General features: G+C 35.0%; 2 protein-coding genes across 2 annotated transcripts in view; one reads left to right on the top strand and one right to left on the bottom strand.

Moving 5' to 3' along the window:
• Window positions 1-11,239, top strand: part of LOC117125043 (limulus clotting factor C-like) — a 12,198-nt gene extending 959 nt beyond the window's left edge. Inside the window, exons 2-15 of the mRNA XM_033271404.1 lie at window positions 511-649; window positions 2,164-2,327; window positions 3,987-4,082; window positions 4,217-4,390; window positions 4,529-4,708; window positions 4,804-4,977; window positions 5,434-5,613; window positions 5,908-6,105; window positions 6,290-6,380; window positions 6,657-6,934; window positions 8,102-8,285; window positions 8,798-8,900; window positions 9,519-9,773; window positions 10,384-11,239. Of these exons, the coding sequence (XP_033127295.1) occupies window positions 511-649; window positions 2,164-2,327; window positions 3,987-4,082; window positions 4,217-4,390; window positions 4,529-4,708; window positions 4,804-4,977; window positions 5,434-5,613; window positions 5,908-6,105; window positions 6,290-6,380; window positions 6,657-6,934; window positions 8,102-8,285; window positions 8,798-8,900; window positions 9,519-9,773; window positions 10,384-10,674 (2,507 nt within the window). The 3' untranslated portion in view covers window positions 10,675-11,239. The remainder of the gene's footprint in view (window positions 1-510; window positions 650-2,163; window positions 2,328-3,986; window positions 4,083-4,216; window positions 4,391-4,528; window positions 4,709-4,803; window positions 4,978-5,433; window positions 5,614-5,907; window positions 6,106-6,289; window positions 6,381-6,656; window positions 6,935-8,101; window positions 8,286-8,797; window positions 8,901-9,518; window positions 9,774-10,383) is intronic.
• A 974-nt stretch (window positions 11,240-12,213) lies between these two features.
• On the bottom strand, window positions 12,214-17,701 carry LOC117125044 (properdin-like). Its single transcript, XM_033271405.1, has 8 exons — window positions 17,545-17,701; window positions 16,551-16,742; window positions 15,739-15,882; window positions 15,010-15,189; window positions 14,495-14,671; window positions 14,062-14,235; window positions 13,696-13,869; window positions 12,214-13,509 (listed from the first exon to the last, which is right to left on the bottom strand). Exons 1-8 carry the CDS (start codon window positions 17,591-17,593, stop codon window positions 12,764-12,766), a joined length of 1,836 nt encoding a protein of 611 aa, XP_033127296.1. The 5' UTR covers window positions 17,594-17,701; the 3' UTR covers window positions 12,214-12,763.
• Window positions 17,702-18,410: the final 709 nt, after the last annotated feature.

Genomic DNA, 18,410 nt, shown 5'->3' with positions numbered 1-18,410 from the left:
ATAAAATCAAAACAAGATGACGCTTGGTTACAAATTCAACATTTTATTGCACTACAGTCTGTTTCATGAGGTACTTCCTCAATCATCAGAGAGCCTAGCACCTGATGATTGAGGAAGTACCTCATGAAACAGACTGTAGTGCAATGCAATGTTTTTGTAAAATGTAAAATGTAAAATGAATTTGTAACCATGCGTCATCTTGTTTTGATTTTATATTGTTCTGCTTATGTATCGAGCACTGTTGTCTGAATGATCTGCTTTCAACCTACTCTGCACAGTAATAGTTTATATATCATATAGTTTATATATATATAGTTTATATATATATATATATATATAGTTTATATATACATATTTAATATACGTATAAAAATGTAAATGGGCCTTAAAATGTGTATGTTTTAGCAGATGATAGCTATATTGATGTCTTCTATGAATCTATGCAATATAGTTATAATTGAATAGAATTGAGAAATATCACATTATGATAAGTAGTAACATACCTCACAGAATCCCTTCTTGCCTTCTGTATCGTGGTGACATTACTGGAGAGGGTTAACTGTATTGGTATCCCAACCGGCTGTGATGATGGCCTGAACTACTGTTCGTGTGGTGACACTGTGAGAACTTTCTCATTAAGTTTTGAAAGGTAGAGTATACATAAGCCACATTATAATACGACTTATCATTATCATTTATTTCGTCGGAAAATCGCATTATCTTTGATTTTATATTATTTTAATGATTTCCTTCCATATCCCATAGACCCAGCCAATCTATCATACATTGTTATTAGAATAATACAACGTTATGATATTACTTATCGAGACGCTAAACTTATAGGCCCCTACCTTATGTTTTATCATTAATGTTTACAAAAAAGATTCACTACTCGTACGTCGGCGTACAGCTTTATAAGATGGGATGAGATGAACAATATTGTCCAATAATCTAAAATTATCTTTAACCAATCTTAAATGTATTTACTGATGTCTTAGTAGTTTGTAAGTTTTGTTTGTTCTCATATTTATCAAGCATCAAAATTGTAATTTCTTAGTTCACTTGTTTGGAATATGACAATAAAGTTATCTTATCTTATCTTACCTTACCTCACCTAGCATTATCTTATCTTATCTTATCTTATCTTATCTTATCTTGAATCTATCCGGCAAAGGACAAACAAAATGTTATAACATTCGCGAACGTTGAGAATGTTGTGGTTGGTTATGTAAAATTAGAATGTTATTACAACATTTTAGCGACATTTTAAACGTTTTGTCGTCAGAAATTAGGTTACACCGTATTTATGGTTCCACAAAAAGAGAGCGCTCAGATAACTTAACTGCAACGTTATTATAACGTTATCATAACGTAAAATAATGATTTAAAACAATTGTTTACCTGTTGATATACTTTATGAAACACTACAAAAAGATGCAGTTACAATATCACAGGACATGTTACTCTGTAGTGTATAAAGACTGAAGAATGCAAAAGAAAACTTCGCAAAAACCTTCTATAGTATAGGCCTATAGGTCTATGTTTGTCAGATATGTATTTCATTTCATTCATTCATTTGTTACGCCAATAACTTTGTTACCTGCTTTGTTTGTTACGTGCTCACTTGTTTTGTCCTCTTGGTTTTTTTTTGTTTTTTGTTTTGTTTGTTTGTTGTTTTTTTTTTGGTTGATGTCTGTTTCCCTGTTGATGACGCCATTGGAAATACGTCCTACACCGATACTGGCCTATCATTTTGTTTTTCCTGCTGTTTTTATTCATGTTTTATTTGCTTTTTTTTTTATTGCTTGCAATATTTTATATGTTTTTACTATGTTTTTAATATACAGTGCGCTCATGGTCTCTTTTGAATAGGTTAGGTTATTATTATTATTTAACAAAAACTCATTGTTCTTGCCGCTTTGATATTTTTCTTGAATTTTTAATGTTTTTTTTTAAACTGTTTTACTGTATTTTACGATTGAATCGTATATTAGCAATAACACGAATTTGTAATATATAACAAATTTTAAATTGAATGATTTTATGCTTATATGTTTTAAGATGCAAATAAATCAAATCAAATCAGATAAAATAACAAGTAGGTTATTACTTTTTTACGTATTTTTTTCATTTATGATTTTAATCCAATTTTTTCTACCAAAGGTGTACATACTTCTATCGTTGGAGGCCATATTGTAAGGAGTGTAACAAAGATATAGATTTTGCCGCTCAATGTGCCCAGTTCGCACACTGTAAAACATGCGATAATGACGTCGAGAGCTGTGTCAGTTGTCCCACGGATCGATATGGAAAGTGGTGTGACCAGAGTAAGTATTAATTATGGCGCAAATTCATTTCCAAATTTGACAGGAACACGTTTACATAACTTGATAAGTATAACGTGAGGGTCCCTATCCACCCCAGCTCTACCTGTAAATGCCCCAAAATTACGGCGCTCAGACATTTAAACTGCTAACATTTTTTCTTGAAATCGAAAGCCTTCTGGCATTAAAATAATTATGAGAATGCTAAATAGCCATATCGTACTTGGGTAAAAGCCATTATACTGTTACTGTTTATTCATCATTATCAATAAATTATTTACATTTCACAAGAGAAAAAAGAAAATTTTGGTTTTTTATTAATAAATGAATGGAGGCCTGTATAGGTCCGGGGACACTTAAGCTCAGGCCGCCTAAAAAAAGAAAAAGAAAAAACGATTAATAATTTGAGGCTATAAAAAGTTTTTTAGTCAGTACAATAAGTACAGTAAATAAATAAGTACAATAAATTAAGTGAAACAAAATGAGAAGTTTGAATAAAAAAATATAAAAAGAAGTAAACAAAACGAAGGTAAGGCAGATAGACTCGATGAGTTGAGTCATATGAAGAATGGAATGAAAGGAACGGGAAATTACGCCTGCTGGTTGTTTACTGGTGCTTATGAATACAAAAATGTCAAACTAGAAGGAAATTATACAGTCGATGTAGAGAGATCACCTGCTGTATGCCGAGACCAGAGATTTTTTTTAAATTCGTTTTGAAGCTGGAAATAGATAATTTATTTTTCAAAGACATGGTAAGTGACTCCCATACTTTTGGGCCTGTATAAAAGATGGAATGACATCTAAGGTTTGAAATAGTTAAGGATTTAGAAATAAAATTTTTGAGGATCGAGTATTGTATTGATGGTAATCGGATTTTTTTTTTAAATAAAGAGGATATATAGGATGGTACCATATTATTATATAAACGAAACATAAATAAAGCAGACTGAAATTTGTTCAAATCATAAATGCTATAAGGGATATGTTTGTATCCGCGTATATCACTTACAAATTGTAACACGGACAAAATCAATAATCATTGTCTTTTTATAGTCTATCATTTTAATTATGATAGGCCCTATGTACATAAATCAGTTATTTGCATGGAAGATTCCGATATTGTAGATTAATATCTTTAATCTTGAAGCTACCGTATTGAACTTTTATCCGATGAATTGCGAGGATTTAACTAAAGTAAATTTCTCCTATTATAAACATCTGGCGTGATTAACCTCCCACGATATAGGCCTATAATACTGAGTCTGTAATTGGTATCGGTTCTACTTTTAAATTTCTCCTATTATAAACATCTGGCGTGATTAACCTCTCACGATATAGGCCTATAATACGGAGTCTGTAATTGGTATCGGTTCTACTTTTAACTACCGGTGTAGTATCAATACCTTTCCTGAAGAGATTTAAAGATATTAGTTTAGCAATAAAATTTGGTTCAGGACCCTAATTTTATGATCGGTTAATACTTTATCATAGGCCTAAAACTATCATCTTCGTTTGTTGATAGGATGATTTAAAAGCTTTTTTAGAACTAACAAAAGTAGCAATTTAAAATATGAAGTTACTATAGCATAAACAATTATACATAACCCTCTACATTCTGTGTTCGATTTGTGTTGATGAATATGTTGAAATTTTCTAAAGCTTGCAATTGTCAGAATAATGGTCAATGTAACAGTGATGGAAGTTGTACATGCACAGATCTGTTTGAAGGGGAGAAGTGCGAACGGAGAATACCAGGTACCGTATTTGTTAGCAATTATAGTAATGTTTAGTTAAATGCTACTGATGACATTTTGTACTGCAGTGACCTATTTGTGTACATTACTTTTAAACAACTGATTTAAGGAACATCACGATTTTTCCCTTTATAGTTTACTGTCCATCCCTTGATATCCCACCCAATGCTAAGCTCACAGAAGATGTGCAAACATTCCTTGGTGGAACTTCTGTGACATTCGCTTGTCATAAGAATTACCAACTGATAGGTCAATCAAGATTGTATTGTGATTATAATGGTGTTTGGATTGGCGATTCTCCAAAATGTGGTAAGTATCGTCTTGGAGTTATTCGATGTCATTGAAATAAGCTAAAACAGCTTTAATGTTTTCTTTTGTTGCACTTCCTTGTAACGTTTCACTTTCAATCACAATTTACAGCTTGAGAATTATTCATCTATGTTTCAGAACCCATCTGTGAGGCATTAGAGACACCAAATGGTGCTGTAGCTATTGTGACGTCAGTTCCTGGGACATCGATTGTCAGGAGTATTTTTTATGATTGTCTTAAAGGGTACCAAATACAAGGATTGGGACAGGTCAACTGTAGAGAAGATGGTACATGGTCAGGAGAGCCACCAGTGTGTGGTAATTATTAATATATTATTATATTAATGTATATTAATATATAATTTTAAAAAATTAAAGGTCAAAATTTATCTGAACATACCTCTTCTCTCTAGTTGCGAAGTGTGCAGAGCCATTACCTCCAGCAAATGGGCGAATATTTCTGGAAGGCGGCCTGCTTGAGGGGTCTCGTGTCAGCTACGTATGTGATAAAGGGTACATTCTCAAAGGGACCCGGAAAAGACAATGCGGGGCTGACCGACAGTGGACAGAAGATAGTCCAATTTGCGGTATGTATAGTGTACAGTATTTGTATTTTGGGGATGCAAATAGTCAAATAGTTTAAAAGTTTGATGATATTCATTAATCACTGAAGTTTTTTTTCTATTAATAGCTGTTTTTTGGTAGTATAATATATATGTATGTAAGAAAGAGATACATAATAATAACAGTGGTCGGATAGAAACATAATTATCGTATCAGGCCCTTCAACGAGAAGTACCATATACATGTATATGTGTATATTTTATTCGTTGCAACGTACCTGACGTTCAATATTGAAATAGCACTAATGCCGCATGGATTCCGGTCAAAGTATAAGATACAAAGTTCTGTTTTTTCAGCAGGCTGATCTCGATTAAAATACTTGAAAGTACTGTATAGAAATTGGAAAGATGCAATGGATAAATATTATATAAACGTACAATAGTAATAAGATACATCTTTTCTGTTTCTGCCCAAATTAGACCCAATTGAGTGTGGAATACCAGATATTCCACAACATGGATATTTAAGCGCAACCAACTTCACTTACAGAGGCGTTGTGACTTACACGTGTGAAGAAAATTATCTTTTTACTGAACCTGGTCTAGAAGCAAGATTATGCCAGTACAACGGCAAATGGTCTGGCACGACTCCTCAGTGTGGTAGGCCGAAATTAACTGTTATACTTCAACTTCCAATACTGTTAGTGATTTCTGCGACAGTTTATAGAAACAGTTTCTTGGTTTAAATGGGCTTTGTCCGCACATTGAAATAATTTTTGACCCGCTCTTACTCGTGATATTAATGATAATTATATATTTCTGAATTAGTTTTACAGAAGAATTTAAAGCCAACGTATACATTTATATTAAATGTGTCAAGAATAACGTATTTCTAATGTAGGTCTATAATTTGTGCCAATGTTGACAATGTTTCTACTATTTTGTTACCTTCAGTCAAGGATATCTCATGTCCTGATCCAGGAGTTGTGACTAATGCCGTTCGGGTACCGGATGCAGACGCACATACATTTTACGTGGGTGACATCATCTCGTTCTCATGTGCTGACGCTTTTAGAATGGTCAGTGGTGATGATACTCGGGTTTGCTTGAAGACCGGACTATGGAGTGGTGAACAACCAACCTGTGTTCCAGGTAACACTAGGCCTACACCTGTTACATTGAAATAGTAATTCAATTTTAGTTGTTATCGAAGTCAATATTAGTAGAGATTTTTTTTTCCAGGACCACAATGAAAAACATTTCTTTAAAATGATTGTGTCATCCTGGCTAAAGATATTAGTAAATAAATATTATAAGGTTGAATTACTTTTTGCAGAGACTGCGTGTGAGGATCCAGGTGTACCAGAATACAGCGTACGTGAAGTGGAGATTGTTCCTCTTGCGTTATCTGCTAAAAAAAGTAGAAGGTAGTTATGAATTATTTGAATCAGAACGCTTGATAATTTGTGTATGTGTGTGTGTCCACAGTATTGTGTACTAGATTTGTTCCTGCTGCAAATGTATAGTCCTTCCTTCCATATCTCTTCCGACATTTAAAACGTACTCCTGCACTTAAAGTCAATTGAAAGACCTTGTGCACAGTTATGTGACGTAACATAACATGTACATTCGCCGGGCTACTTAGTAGTACGTTTTTTGATTACAGTAAATCAGTACATTTATTCGTTTACTCTGCTTACTAGCTTTGGTCGCACACGCCTAACACACAGCTCGTCATCACAGTCCGAAAGCTCATTAGTAGAGAGTGAAAGCGTTTCCGCAAGTGAAAGCATCTCCGAACAAGAACCAGCTGATCAACAAGAAAGTCAGCAAGATGTTGATGTCCTCTTCGAGGGTTATTTCACCTCCGGAACTCAACTTACATACAGATGCAAATCAAATCTGTATAAATTGTATGGATTATCGCAGATAAGTTGTTCTAATGGACAGTGGAGTGGACGAAATCCAACATGCAAACCAGGTAGGTCTACGACTACAAATACAACACTCGAATCACTGAACTGTTTGTCTATATGGCGAACCGCTTGAATGGTGATGATGATGATGACGATGGTGGTGGCAATAATTACCGTATGATAGATATGAATGATTCGGAACAGTGAAAATGATGATAGGGAGTCAGTGGCGGATCCAGGGGGATCAAGGGGTTCGGACGAAGCCCCCTCTGTGAAGAAATGTAACAAAATACTAATGGGTCCTGGTTTACAAAAGGCATGCTAACCTACCTGGGCATAGGTGGCAGATCAGACAAACTAGGCTTATCCCAACTAGCCTTCAATTAAATAAATTTAACAGACACTGTTTTTGTTTCGAGGAGTCGTAATAATTTACGTACGAAAGTGCGTTTTTCAGGCCTACCGATCCATGGAGGAAAGACTACGTATCCAACTACAAAATATTGTTGGAATATAATAATTGCCTGTCTTTTACTTTTTTCTTTGTGTATAGGCCTAAGAATGAGATAAAATTACCTGACTTTTTTCAAGAGAGGGCAAACCTTGAATTTTGAAGAACTTAAATCAAAATTTTCCTGGGGGAAGCGCACCCCCCCCCCCACACCCGCTTTATTTTTTTGGTTTTTTTTTTTTGGGAACTTTCTGAATCCCAATCCTTGAAATCCTGGATCCGCCCCTGTATATCATAATCATCATCATCAGTCAGTTTTCTCCAGTTGCTGTGATCTTGGGCCATTGAGATGATTTGGTGTGGCGGCAGCATTCCCTTAAGATCACCCAAAGGCGCTGGATATATTGTAAAAACAGAATGCGCTGGCGATCATGTTTCCTGTTTTCATACGGTGGCACATACAAGGCATATTCATTCACAGGCTCATTATCTGGAAGGCGAAGTATATGGCCAAGAAATTTGAGCTGGCGTGTTCTTACTTGGACAATAAGAAGACTTGTATCAGTCAGGTTGTATATGGTTGAATTTGGAATCTTGTCTATTCGCTGTTCAGCATGATTCTGAAGCAAGATGTTGCAAAAGCGTTAAGCAATATATATATATTGTGTAATAATTGTAAAATACCTTACTGCATTATAAATTATCATAAATATTAAAGACACCTGAAATTAGTAATTGTAATGCTACACAAATAATAACAACAGCCACTTTTTCCCAAAAGTTTGTGGAAAGGCTACTGGTGAAAAGCAAGCCTATGTCTTTGGCGGGAACGACACGATATCCGGGCAATGGCCGTGGCATACAGCTGTCCACCAACACAGGAATGGCAAGTCGCTTCTCATCTGTGGAGGATCTGTCATTACTGATACTTTGGTTCTAACCGCAGCTCATTGCGTTAGGGAAAGGCAAGTAAAAATTATAAAGCAGTTTCGCGTTGATTAATTAGGCTTCTCAAATTATAAATCATCATGGATGGCAATGCCTCGATCTGCTTCGCATTTTGATAAATTCATTCAGTGTACTGTTCTGCTAAGACCAGCCCTTGTATATTGTTGAGTCTCGCAAAACAGTTCGTGTAAAGAACATGTATGAGTGCAAAACGTGTGTCTTTGAGTCATACAATACAGATTTCTTTATAGTCCAAATAATTTGGAAATGACTTTCAATACAAAAGTTAAATTATCTTAAGTGCTTCAGATTGTCATCTCGTATCCCAGCTGTGTGTAGAACGAATACTTGTAACCGTTCGTGTGCGCATTCACCATCCCCATTTTACACTTCTAACAATAACGGTTTTGTCCTTATCCCCCCCTTTTGTCTTTGTTAACAACTGTGACATTTGAATTACTTTTGCACTCCTTATCCTTTGTATGTAAATGTATGCCAGATAATTAATATGAACACTTATCGGCTTCAGATCAAGCAAACGTGAATTTGCGAACACAACATACACCGTGGAAGTAGGAAAATATTACCGAAATTATCACAACAGAGATCAAGAATGGATTCAGTCAATAAACGTAAGTTAGTGCATGTTACTTGAGTGCAGCTGTAGTTTTGTAGTTAAGAAGATGCTTGCTTTGGGACCTTCTGTGTGTTAACCTTGATACTACGTGATTTTATTAATTTTAATTGTTCATATTCTCAAACTGTTTATTATATGTTTCATGTAGGTATCATAACAAATCAAATCAAGTCTTTCCAATCTCAGGGTCTTGATCTAAATATTCTTGTTTGGAAGCCTAATGGAAAGCAATTTTGGCCTCTGTTTCGGCTTCACCTTCGCTGAAAAATCTTAAAATCAATCTGATACTATAATAATAATAATAATAATAATAATAATAATAATAATAATAATAATAACAATAATAATAATTAAAAAAAATCAATGACTATAATATTTAATTTTTGCAATTACGTCATGTAGATTTAATCTCCTGTTGATGATGAAAGCTAACTTTGTGACATCTATAATTTCTATGTACCAGATCCACTCATAGCTTATACAAACTAAATAGTCTAGCATATCTGTATATATTTTTTCCATTTAATTACAATTCTACTACATATTTTGTAAGCCCTTATACTATGTGTTTGTCATATTTCCATAACATGGATATGGATTACTGTTTTTTAAGGTTACTGAAATTTTCGTCCATCATAACTACAATCCATTCACTCTGGAAGGCGACATAGCCGTTCTCAGACTTGAGAAGGCCATGAATTACACATCGCGCGTGCGTCCAGTATGCATCCCGACGTTGTCAGGTACAAAACGAAATTTAAAACCAGGTAACAAAGGAGTATTAACAGGTTGGGGGAAAACGCACGGTAGAAAGCATGGGTTACCTGATGTCCTTCAACAAGCTACTATCCCAGTGGTTTCCAGACTGGTAAGGAAAAAACTTAATTCACCATGAAAAATGTTTTTATTTTTTAATTTTTTTAATTTTTTTGTAAATCTGGGCTCATATATCAACTTCCTCCTCCCATATCATGAAGTAGATTCAATAGCCCAGGGTTATGCACATTCACTCATCCGATTGACATTTAAGGATCATTATAACTATAAACATTTTGTAATTGTAGGCCTATCTTTTTCAACATGGTAACATTTAATATTACTCCAAATCGTAGACGGTCGCTCTTCCCTGCATGTTAAATATCTGAACCACGTAGGGACCTTTACCCAGATAAAATACGTTACGACTCGTACTGTAATTAATCAATAATTGCTGCTATATCGCACTTTTACGGTAATTATTCCATTGGTCAACACAAAGCTTTATGTAGTGAACATAATTTATTTTTGTTTGTATTTTCATCCTTTGTGATATATTTTTTTTTGCGATTCTTTATATAAAAGTTAGTACGCCTGATGCAATGTTACAAACATAGATAGGGTACCTTTAGAAAATGCACTAAATTCCTTATGAGCGTTCCATAATAAATTCAAACGACAGCTATACTCATGTTTAAATGATTTTATTTTATTTTTTTCAGAGGTGTCAAAGGAACTACCAAAATGCTTACCCTGACAACCACAACATTATAGTGACGCGGAACATGTTTTGTGCTGGTTTCGAAGAGGGTGGAGTTGACAGTTGTACTGGAGATAGTGGTGGTCCCATGGTGTTCTCCCGCGGGGAAGGCGAGATGAAAAGTTGGTATATAGAGGGGATAGTGAGCTGGGGAAGTCCTGGAGGACAATGTGGCTTACCAAACGAATTTGGTGTTTATACCAAAGTTTCAAAATATCTTTCGTGGTTAAACGAATTTGGAATTTCAAACTAAGTGGTAGTTGCGTTCCAAGTGCAACTCATTTATATTTGCCAGTCAGTAAGTAGGCCTAAAACTAAAAAAAGTGTACACACTGTATAGAAATATTTGTGATTATTTTTGCTTTGACTACAGTATGTATTTTCAATTGCGGGCGAGTCAGCACAGAGGAGAAAGACTTGGCTTTGATGTGAAACTGACCGAATTCGAAACTTGCGATGCCGTAATATCGTGTGTCCTTGAGTAAGACAAATCTGCTTTACTTCAGGAATACGAATTCGTATCGTTGGTCCTATTGTTTTTGTTCACAAAAACTAAAAACTCAGTGCACTAATTGGAGGGGATCTCCCAGTGTGGTGATAATTATAGACCGAACTGAATATAAATTTTTTTGTTGTTTTCAGAACCATACAATATTATAAAATACATTAAATTTTACATTCATAGTGATCTAAATTGAAAACTTGTACTGTTCACGTTTACAATGTATACAAATCAACCATCAGTTATTGATTTCAATAATAAATTGAAGTATAGTTAGTTGAAGAATAGCAATAAAACTAAACTACTGTACTATGTATATGAGTGTTTTTACTCCACGGTGTCATACATGTTTGTTTGTAAAAATGATTCACCAAAATTACAAAAACCGGCCATATTTCCCGGCATTTTTACCGGAATATTACGCTTCCAACCACCTTTCGATTTTAGACAGGCTTTTAGTTGCACGTGTGATAATAGATTAGTCATTAAAAAAAATAACAGGATAATATTAATTATTTTACTGAAACAAATGAATTGCAAAGCAATAAAGCGGATATTAAGGTCAGGCTCCAGAGGGAAAAACTGTAGATGTGTTGTACACAAAATGGGCGTTTGACGAACAATCCTGGACGATTAATAATATTTAAAAACTTGGGAAAGATGGAAAAGGCTGGTACGCCCCTCCCTTCAGGTATTAAATATTCAGTTAAACAATTAATAATGTTCTATTAGTCTAAATTGCAAGAAAAATATAGATTTCTCAAGTTAATGTTATAAACAATTTCGACATTTCTGAGTTTTACTTTTGTTAACAAAAGTAAAACTCAGAAATGTCGAAATTGTTTATAACATTAAAATATATAACGTCGAAAATATATCAGTAATACTGATATATTTTCGACGATGCCATTTAAACAGGCTAATGCTAAAGCATCCAGTGTTCACGCGTTGAACACCTAACGAGGTCATTGGTGGGCCTCGTGTCAAACCAATGTGAGAACCTCCTACCAGACTTTCCATTTCGGTGTTACGCGCCTTACTGACGCTATATACCAGAATATACCTTAGCAGTACGACCAAGCCACAGTTCTGGCAATGAAAAAAAAACCATCGGGTAATACCGATCGAAATGCTGACCTCATTTTCTTGATTTTTCATCGATCATTAAACATGTCATACGAGAAAACCCATGTCAATTAATTAATCAATCAATTCAATATTTATTTCACTCATACAAAATAATAACGATGGTACATGATATACAAAGGCAAAGTGATTAATTTCATATATTTATTTATCCTTTATCTTTCGTGGGGGCAGCCCACTTTTAATAAGTCTATTTATTACATCTTGATAAGCAAAAAATATTTCCGAACATAACCATTAGGCCTATATAAAAATAGCTCAAGATATTGCAGAAATAAAATATGATTGACAAACACATAAGTAATACCATATAATTATGAGATAGTATATTGGGAGTTGCATTAAGACGATAAAATTAAATACTTTGGAATTTTGTTAAACATTGCTGTATAGGCCTAAATATAGTAGAACAATAAAAAAAATACCTGTAAAATTCATATTAAAAAGGTACGGTATGAACTGTACAGTGATTTACAGTATATTGGAAAATGAGATACGGTATTATAATGTTAAAATAGTTACATTGGAAGTTTATTGATCTGTTGAAACTACTGTATATAAAAATTATTTACATAAATATACATGTCATCATAAATTTTACAATATTTACATTATTTACTCACAATATCAGACAAATTCCTATTGTGATGATAAAATAATTTGCGTTAGGTTGATATATAGTAATTTGAAACATTCAGCTGGAACTAAATGAACTTTTTTCGTCATCTGAGATTTGTGGATCATCTGCAAGAGGTTTACTAACCATGGCATCATTGGTTTCTTCACTATCCTTATTATTGACATTATGTTGATTTGAAGAACTTGACCACTCGATATTTTGGTTTTGAACGTCTAAACTAGACGAAAGCTCAGATTCAATTGAAACTGAAGGTAGTTCGACATTACTTGTTTCTTCTTCACAATCTTCCCATCCACTATCAGATGAACTGAAAGACGGTTCTACTTCAGAATCCTCCTCAAGGTCATCATTCACCTGTACAGTCCCGTCAATCTCATTGCGGTCACTCTCCCGAAAGGGGCTAGCGTTGCTGGATACAGATATAGAAACAGAATCGTCGTCAATTTCACGGTCAACAACAACTGGTTGTTCTTTTCCGAGAATTATAGCTTCAATCTCAATCTTGTCTAGTGAGGATACATTTGATTCTGATTCACCTTCGGACCCACGAAACCCATCTGGCAGACGTGGATCCGCACGAAATCCAGGGTCCGGTGCCACTACCTGACGTGCTGTGCGAGATAACGGATGGATGCCTAGTAGATTGACGTTAACAATCGGTATTGATACATCTGGATCTTCCATGCTTGGAAATGACAAGGAACCATGCGACGATGACTCCGAACTCGGAAAAACCTTTTTCGTAGTATCAGGCTTAGCTTTTGACCTGCATTTCTTCTTTGGACTTGGGTCAGTCGGTGCTGTTTTAGGAAAGATTAATAGCATATTTAAATTACATTAATATAATAAATAATTAGCAAAATACACAGACAGGGCGTGAACTCTGTGGCCGGTTGTTTTATACTTTCCGGTGGTTTAAAAGCATATAAGATATATGTTCATTGATTATACCATTTTTTGTTTTGCCAAAGTTACCGATAACTTACCACTGCACTCCTTTATACACGATTCCATAATGTGTTGCACTTCTGAACACAATTTGCCACCGTATTCTGGTACCGGGTTAGTACAGTGTCGATGGCGGTAACGGTGGCCGGATCCTCCACAGCGTTCAGCACCACAGATACTCCACGCTCCCCATTCCGTCAGACCTCCATGAACTGTAATAAAGGAACATACAATGTGTGCTTGAGTACATGCGCTCCAGTATAATCAATCTAGTGACGTATGTAAGTGGATAAGTGAAAATGTACACATATAAGACCATACACATTTACAATCAATCATGGTTTCTCAGCGATGAAATTTGAAAGCATCAATACGTAAATTCCAACTACAGAATTGTGTTTTACCTGGGCATTTTCCGTTCATAATACACTCTTTAGTCTGTCTTTCTTCACCAACGCAATATTTGCCTCCATTTTGTGGACTAGGGTCGTTACATTGACGTGTTCTAATTACGACTCCGTTTTCACAAGTGACACTGCATTCGGACCACGCAGACCATGTATTCCATGAACCATCGACTGCAAATAATTTAAAACAGTATAAAAAAAATTACGCCATTTGCCTTCTAAACACCTTTGTCCTTAAAATAGAAAGGTTTCAATAAAATTCTGCGAAGTAAGATATCGTTGCTTGAATATAACGTTTTATGTATCTCATTTTGCTTGGTTGATTGAAAACATACAAACTATTGCAATTCTATTGAAAACGATGTTGGTTTTTGTTACTCCAATGTTTTTACCGGTATCCAAAGTCATACTTTGATTCCACCCAACTTACCTGGACATGGTCCAACATCGGTGCATGGTACTATATCAACGTCATCACCTTGGCAGTCGTTACCTCCTTCGGCTGGTACAGGGTTGTTGCAAAGTCGAGTTCGTAATTTTAAAGCATTCGCGCCACATGATCTATCACACTCAGAGAAACCGCTCCATGAGCTCCAACCTCCATGAACTGTAGATTTCGAGTGAAAAAAAAGAACTTAAAATCGGATGCTTTCGTTTTCATTTCCAACCCCCTATTCAGTAAAAGGTAATGCTGAGGTTACATACAAATAGAGTTTATAGTTTCGTAACGTCTACACGACGTTCTTTAAAGAAAAATAATATGCTGATGGTTTCTAAACAAAGGCAGAACATCTAATCACTTGGTAACGTTAGAAGTGCACGATATCTGCAGTGTGACCTCCTAATGTTCTTTGGAAAGAAAGTGCAACAATCCTAAGCAACCAACACAAGATAAAACAAAATTTACATTTTTTAAAGTAAACTGTGGCACAAATTGACACTTACCAACACACTTTTTTTGGACAGTGCACGATCGTTCTATTTGATCTAGGCCTACACAAGGTCTACCGCCGTTAGAGGGTGCTGGATTTGAACAACTCCTTAAGCGGTATTGTGTCCCTTTGCCGCATGTTACTGAACATTTGCTCCATTTCTTCCAACGTGTCCATCCCCCATCAACTGCCACTGTAAGATGTGAAATTAGATTGTAATTGTTACATTTCATTCAATTCTGCATATTTTAAACTTAATTTTAAAACATTAACTGGGTATCATAATATTAGGGAAATAAGGAAAGAAGTTGGTTTTGTTTAAAAAGATGTAGATGTGGTGTTGAAAATAGTCACATTGGCAATGAAGATTTAAACAGAGATAAATAGACCTAATCGATAGTAAAGATAAATATTAAAAACAAGGGTGGTATAAAATTAACAAATTGTTGAATAGTGATAATGCTGTAAAAAATCGTTAACCTATTTGTTAAGATGGTGATTGTGTTGGTATAACAAATATGTGGCTGACGCTGGGGAATAGCATCAGTTGAGATTAATGATGGTGGTGTTATGAAAAAATTGATTTCTTCGTTGTAAAACTAAGCTTCTGATGATGAAGATGTCAAGGTGATTGTGATACTGTAGAATATGCTGTCAAAGATGGCGATTATGATACGACACATTAGATGGAATTGATGGTAGCACTAGTAGTATTTTCAGCAGCACCAGCGGCGGCGCTCACCTGGGCATGCATTTTGGTCGGCACATTGTCTTATATCAACGGCATTTCCAGAACAGGTACCAGATTCACAAACCCTAAACCGTAGTTGAGTTCCTCCACCGCAGGTTGCACTACAAGGGCGCCAGTCACTCCAAACTGACCAATCTAATGTATTAGATCGAAATATATTGTTTCTATAACTAAACCATATAAAGTGAATCAAGTAATATTTCGTAAAATGTCCAGCCCATAATAGCCGATTAGTCAATAGCAGTAAACAAATTGATAAATCAAATGCTAAAATACTAATACAACAATGATTCCAAACTAGGCAACTCTACGAAAGTTGACTTGTGAACGTTGTATAAACAAACGAGATATACACAATAGCAATGAGAGGGAGATCAGAATAGCCAAGGCAAGTATTCTGGAGCCTTAAACCCAAGCTCGGACAACTAGGATGAAAAAAGGAAGTAATGAAAAAATGCCATTCATAAAATAATCATTAAATAACAGCTTAAATTTGACATCTAAACACCAAAAAATACAATAGCTTATGGGGGATTTTTCTCAGACCCCGATTACGCCCTACCACTCAAACCCGGAGCAAGACAACTGAATTTTTTTCCCCTGAGGAACCGCGCCTAGTGCCCCAGGCACCGCCATTAGAAGAATGGCAGCTGCGCCCTTAAACTGCACAGACGCTTTTATTTCTCAATAGCTGTAACAGCTTCATATTCAGCATAATATTATATGTATGTACATAAGATTATCAGGATCACACCTGGTAAAAACAATTAAAAAGTTATATATAAAAAAAAATAACGACTTACCGGCACTCGAACTAGTTGGTTTACTCTGACAAGCAACACACCGGAATCCTTTGCGGTTTGTTGCAAAGCCTTCAACACCGGAAAGCAGACAACAATCTTCAACGTTTTCTAAATCACGATTCGGCAAACGATGCCTGCATCGCGAGCTTCCACTTTCTTGAAATGTATAGGTCTTGAAACAATAATTCGCAGCTTTTGGACAAAATTCAAGTAGTGTTATATTTACTATTGTCTTCATAAAATAGATATAAATTAAATTTAAGTAAAAATATGAAATCAATAAGCTTAACTGTGATGGGATTATGCTATACGGATAGTAATAGTTCGAAGGTAAGATACAGAAAATGTATTTCATAAAGTATACAGACAAACCACACAAACAATATCAAACATTTTACACAGAATTATAATGGTAGACTTATTATATAGCGCGTTATAATAAGCTGGCCCCTATGCGCTTCACACTATCATTATCCCGGTCATTGAATTAAACGCCTATGGAACACAAACTCAGCTACTGGGGAGTATTTCACAACGTTGCAGCAGTTAATCAGCGCATTTTGGCATTTAACCCTACCAAGTACCCACTTATACTCCTGTGTAGAGAGAAAAGAATGCAGATAAAGGGCCTTGCATCAGGACAAAAGTAAAATGCACAGCGAGGGATTTAAACCTCTCGAGGTTGGACAATCAAACCATTATCCGCTTCGCCTAACACCTCTACAATTGCAAAGGAAAATAATTACAGTATCGGATGTACTTATAGAACATGATTTAATGTAAACAAATTTAAATACAATACATAATATATAATTTAAGTCCAAAATAATAAGTACTAAATACCGTATATTATTTTACTTTCATGAGAAAGTTACACTAATAATGGCACATCACATTTGTAACACTGGCTCGTCATCATAATCATAGAATCCTATTTAGCCTAGTATATACAATATTACATAATGAGAATACGAATTATTGGTATTATATTTACCTGCAAAACTTATAAACGCGAAGAACAAATTCAGATTAAATAACTTCATTTTTAAGAACCTGTTTCAGCAACACCAATTGGTGGTATCTACTGGCAGCAAGTGATACTAATCCATGCTTAGAACCAATCGCCAAATAAATATGCTTTGTTCGATGATATCATGCCTCAAAATAGTATTCAAGAACAGTTAACTAGTACTTTAAAGTTCATTACAACCTTATCTCAAGCCACATATTGGTCATGAGATACGGAACAGACCGAAACTATATCCGGGAATTAGGTTGTAAGAAAATGTAAGCAATCGGTGCTAAGTTAGACAACTTCCTATACTGTTATGTACTTCTAATTATAAAATGTAACATAAATTGTTTATCAATATTAATCATTTCTAAACCACATGAATTAAAAAAAGACCTTCGCGAGCGAGCACAATGTTGGCTATTCTGTACACTGTTCAATTTTCATTTATTTATCTAGGCCCTATTTCAACAGTTCGTAAAGCAAAAGTTTATCTGACTACCAAACACCTTTAAAACTATAATTTCCTGTTGTTGTGACAGTAAATCGTCAATTTCCTTGACATGTTAACGTTGACTTTCTTTTCGGAAATTCCCGAACATTTTTCATACTGCTATTTTGCATTGACCTCTTGAGAAAAATACAATGTGTGTACACCAAAGAGGTAATAACATATTTGGCTATTGTCATTGGTACTTTCTAATATTTTAAGTCTTTGAACAGAACGACATGTGTCCCACGGGCAGATTCAATGCCCTGGCCGACACCCTAAACTTTTGAAAAAAATGGGGTAAAAAGATAATTTTTTCGGCCATTGACGTACGATTTTGCACCTAAGTTCCAACTAT

The sequence above is a fragment of the Anneissia japonica genome, unplaced genomic scaffold (genome assembly GCF_011630105.1).
Source record: "Anneissia japonica isolate Jap-2015-1 unplaced genomic scaffold, ASM1163010v1 scaffold9_len2422644_cov172, whole genome shotgun sequence".
Taxonomy (NCBI): Eukaryota; Metazoa; Echinodermata; class Crinoidea; order Comatulida; family Comatulidae; genus Anneissia; species Anneissia japonica.
This window is presented reverse-complemented; position numbering and strand designations above follow the sequence as displayed.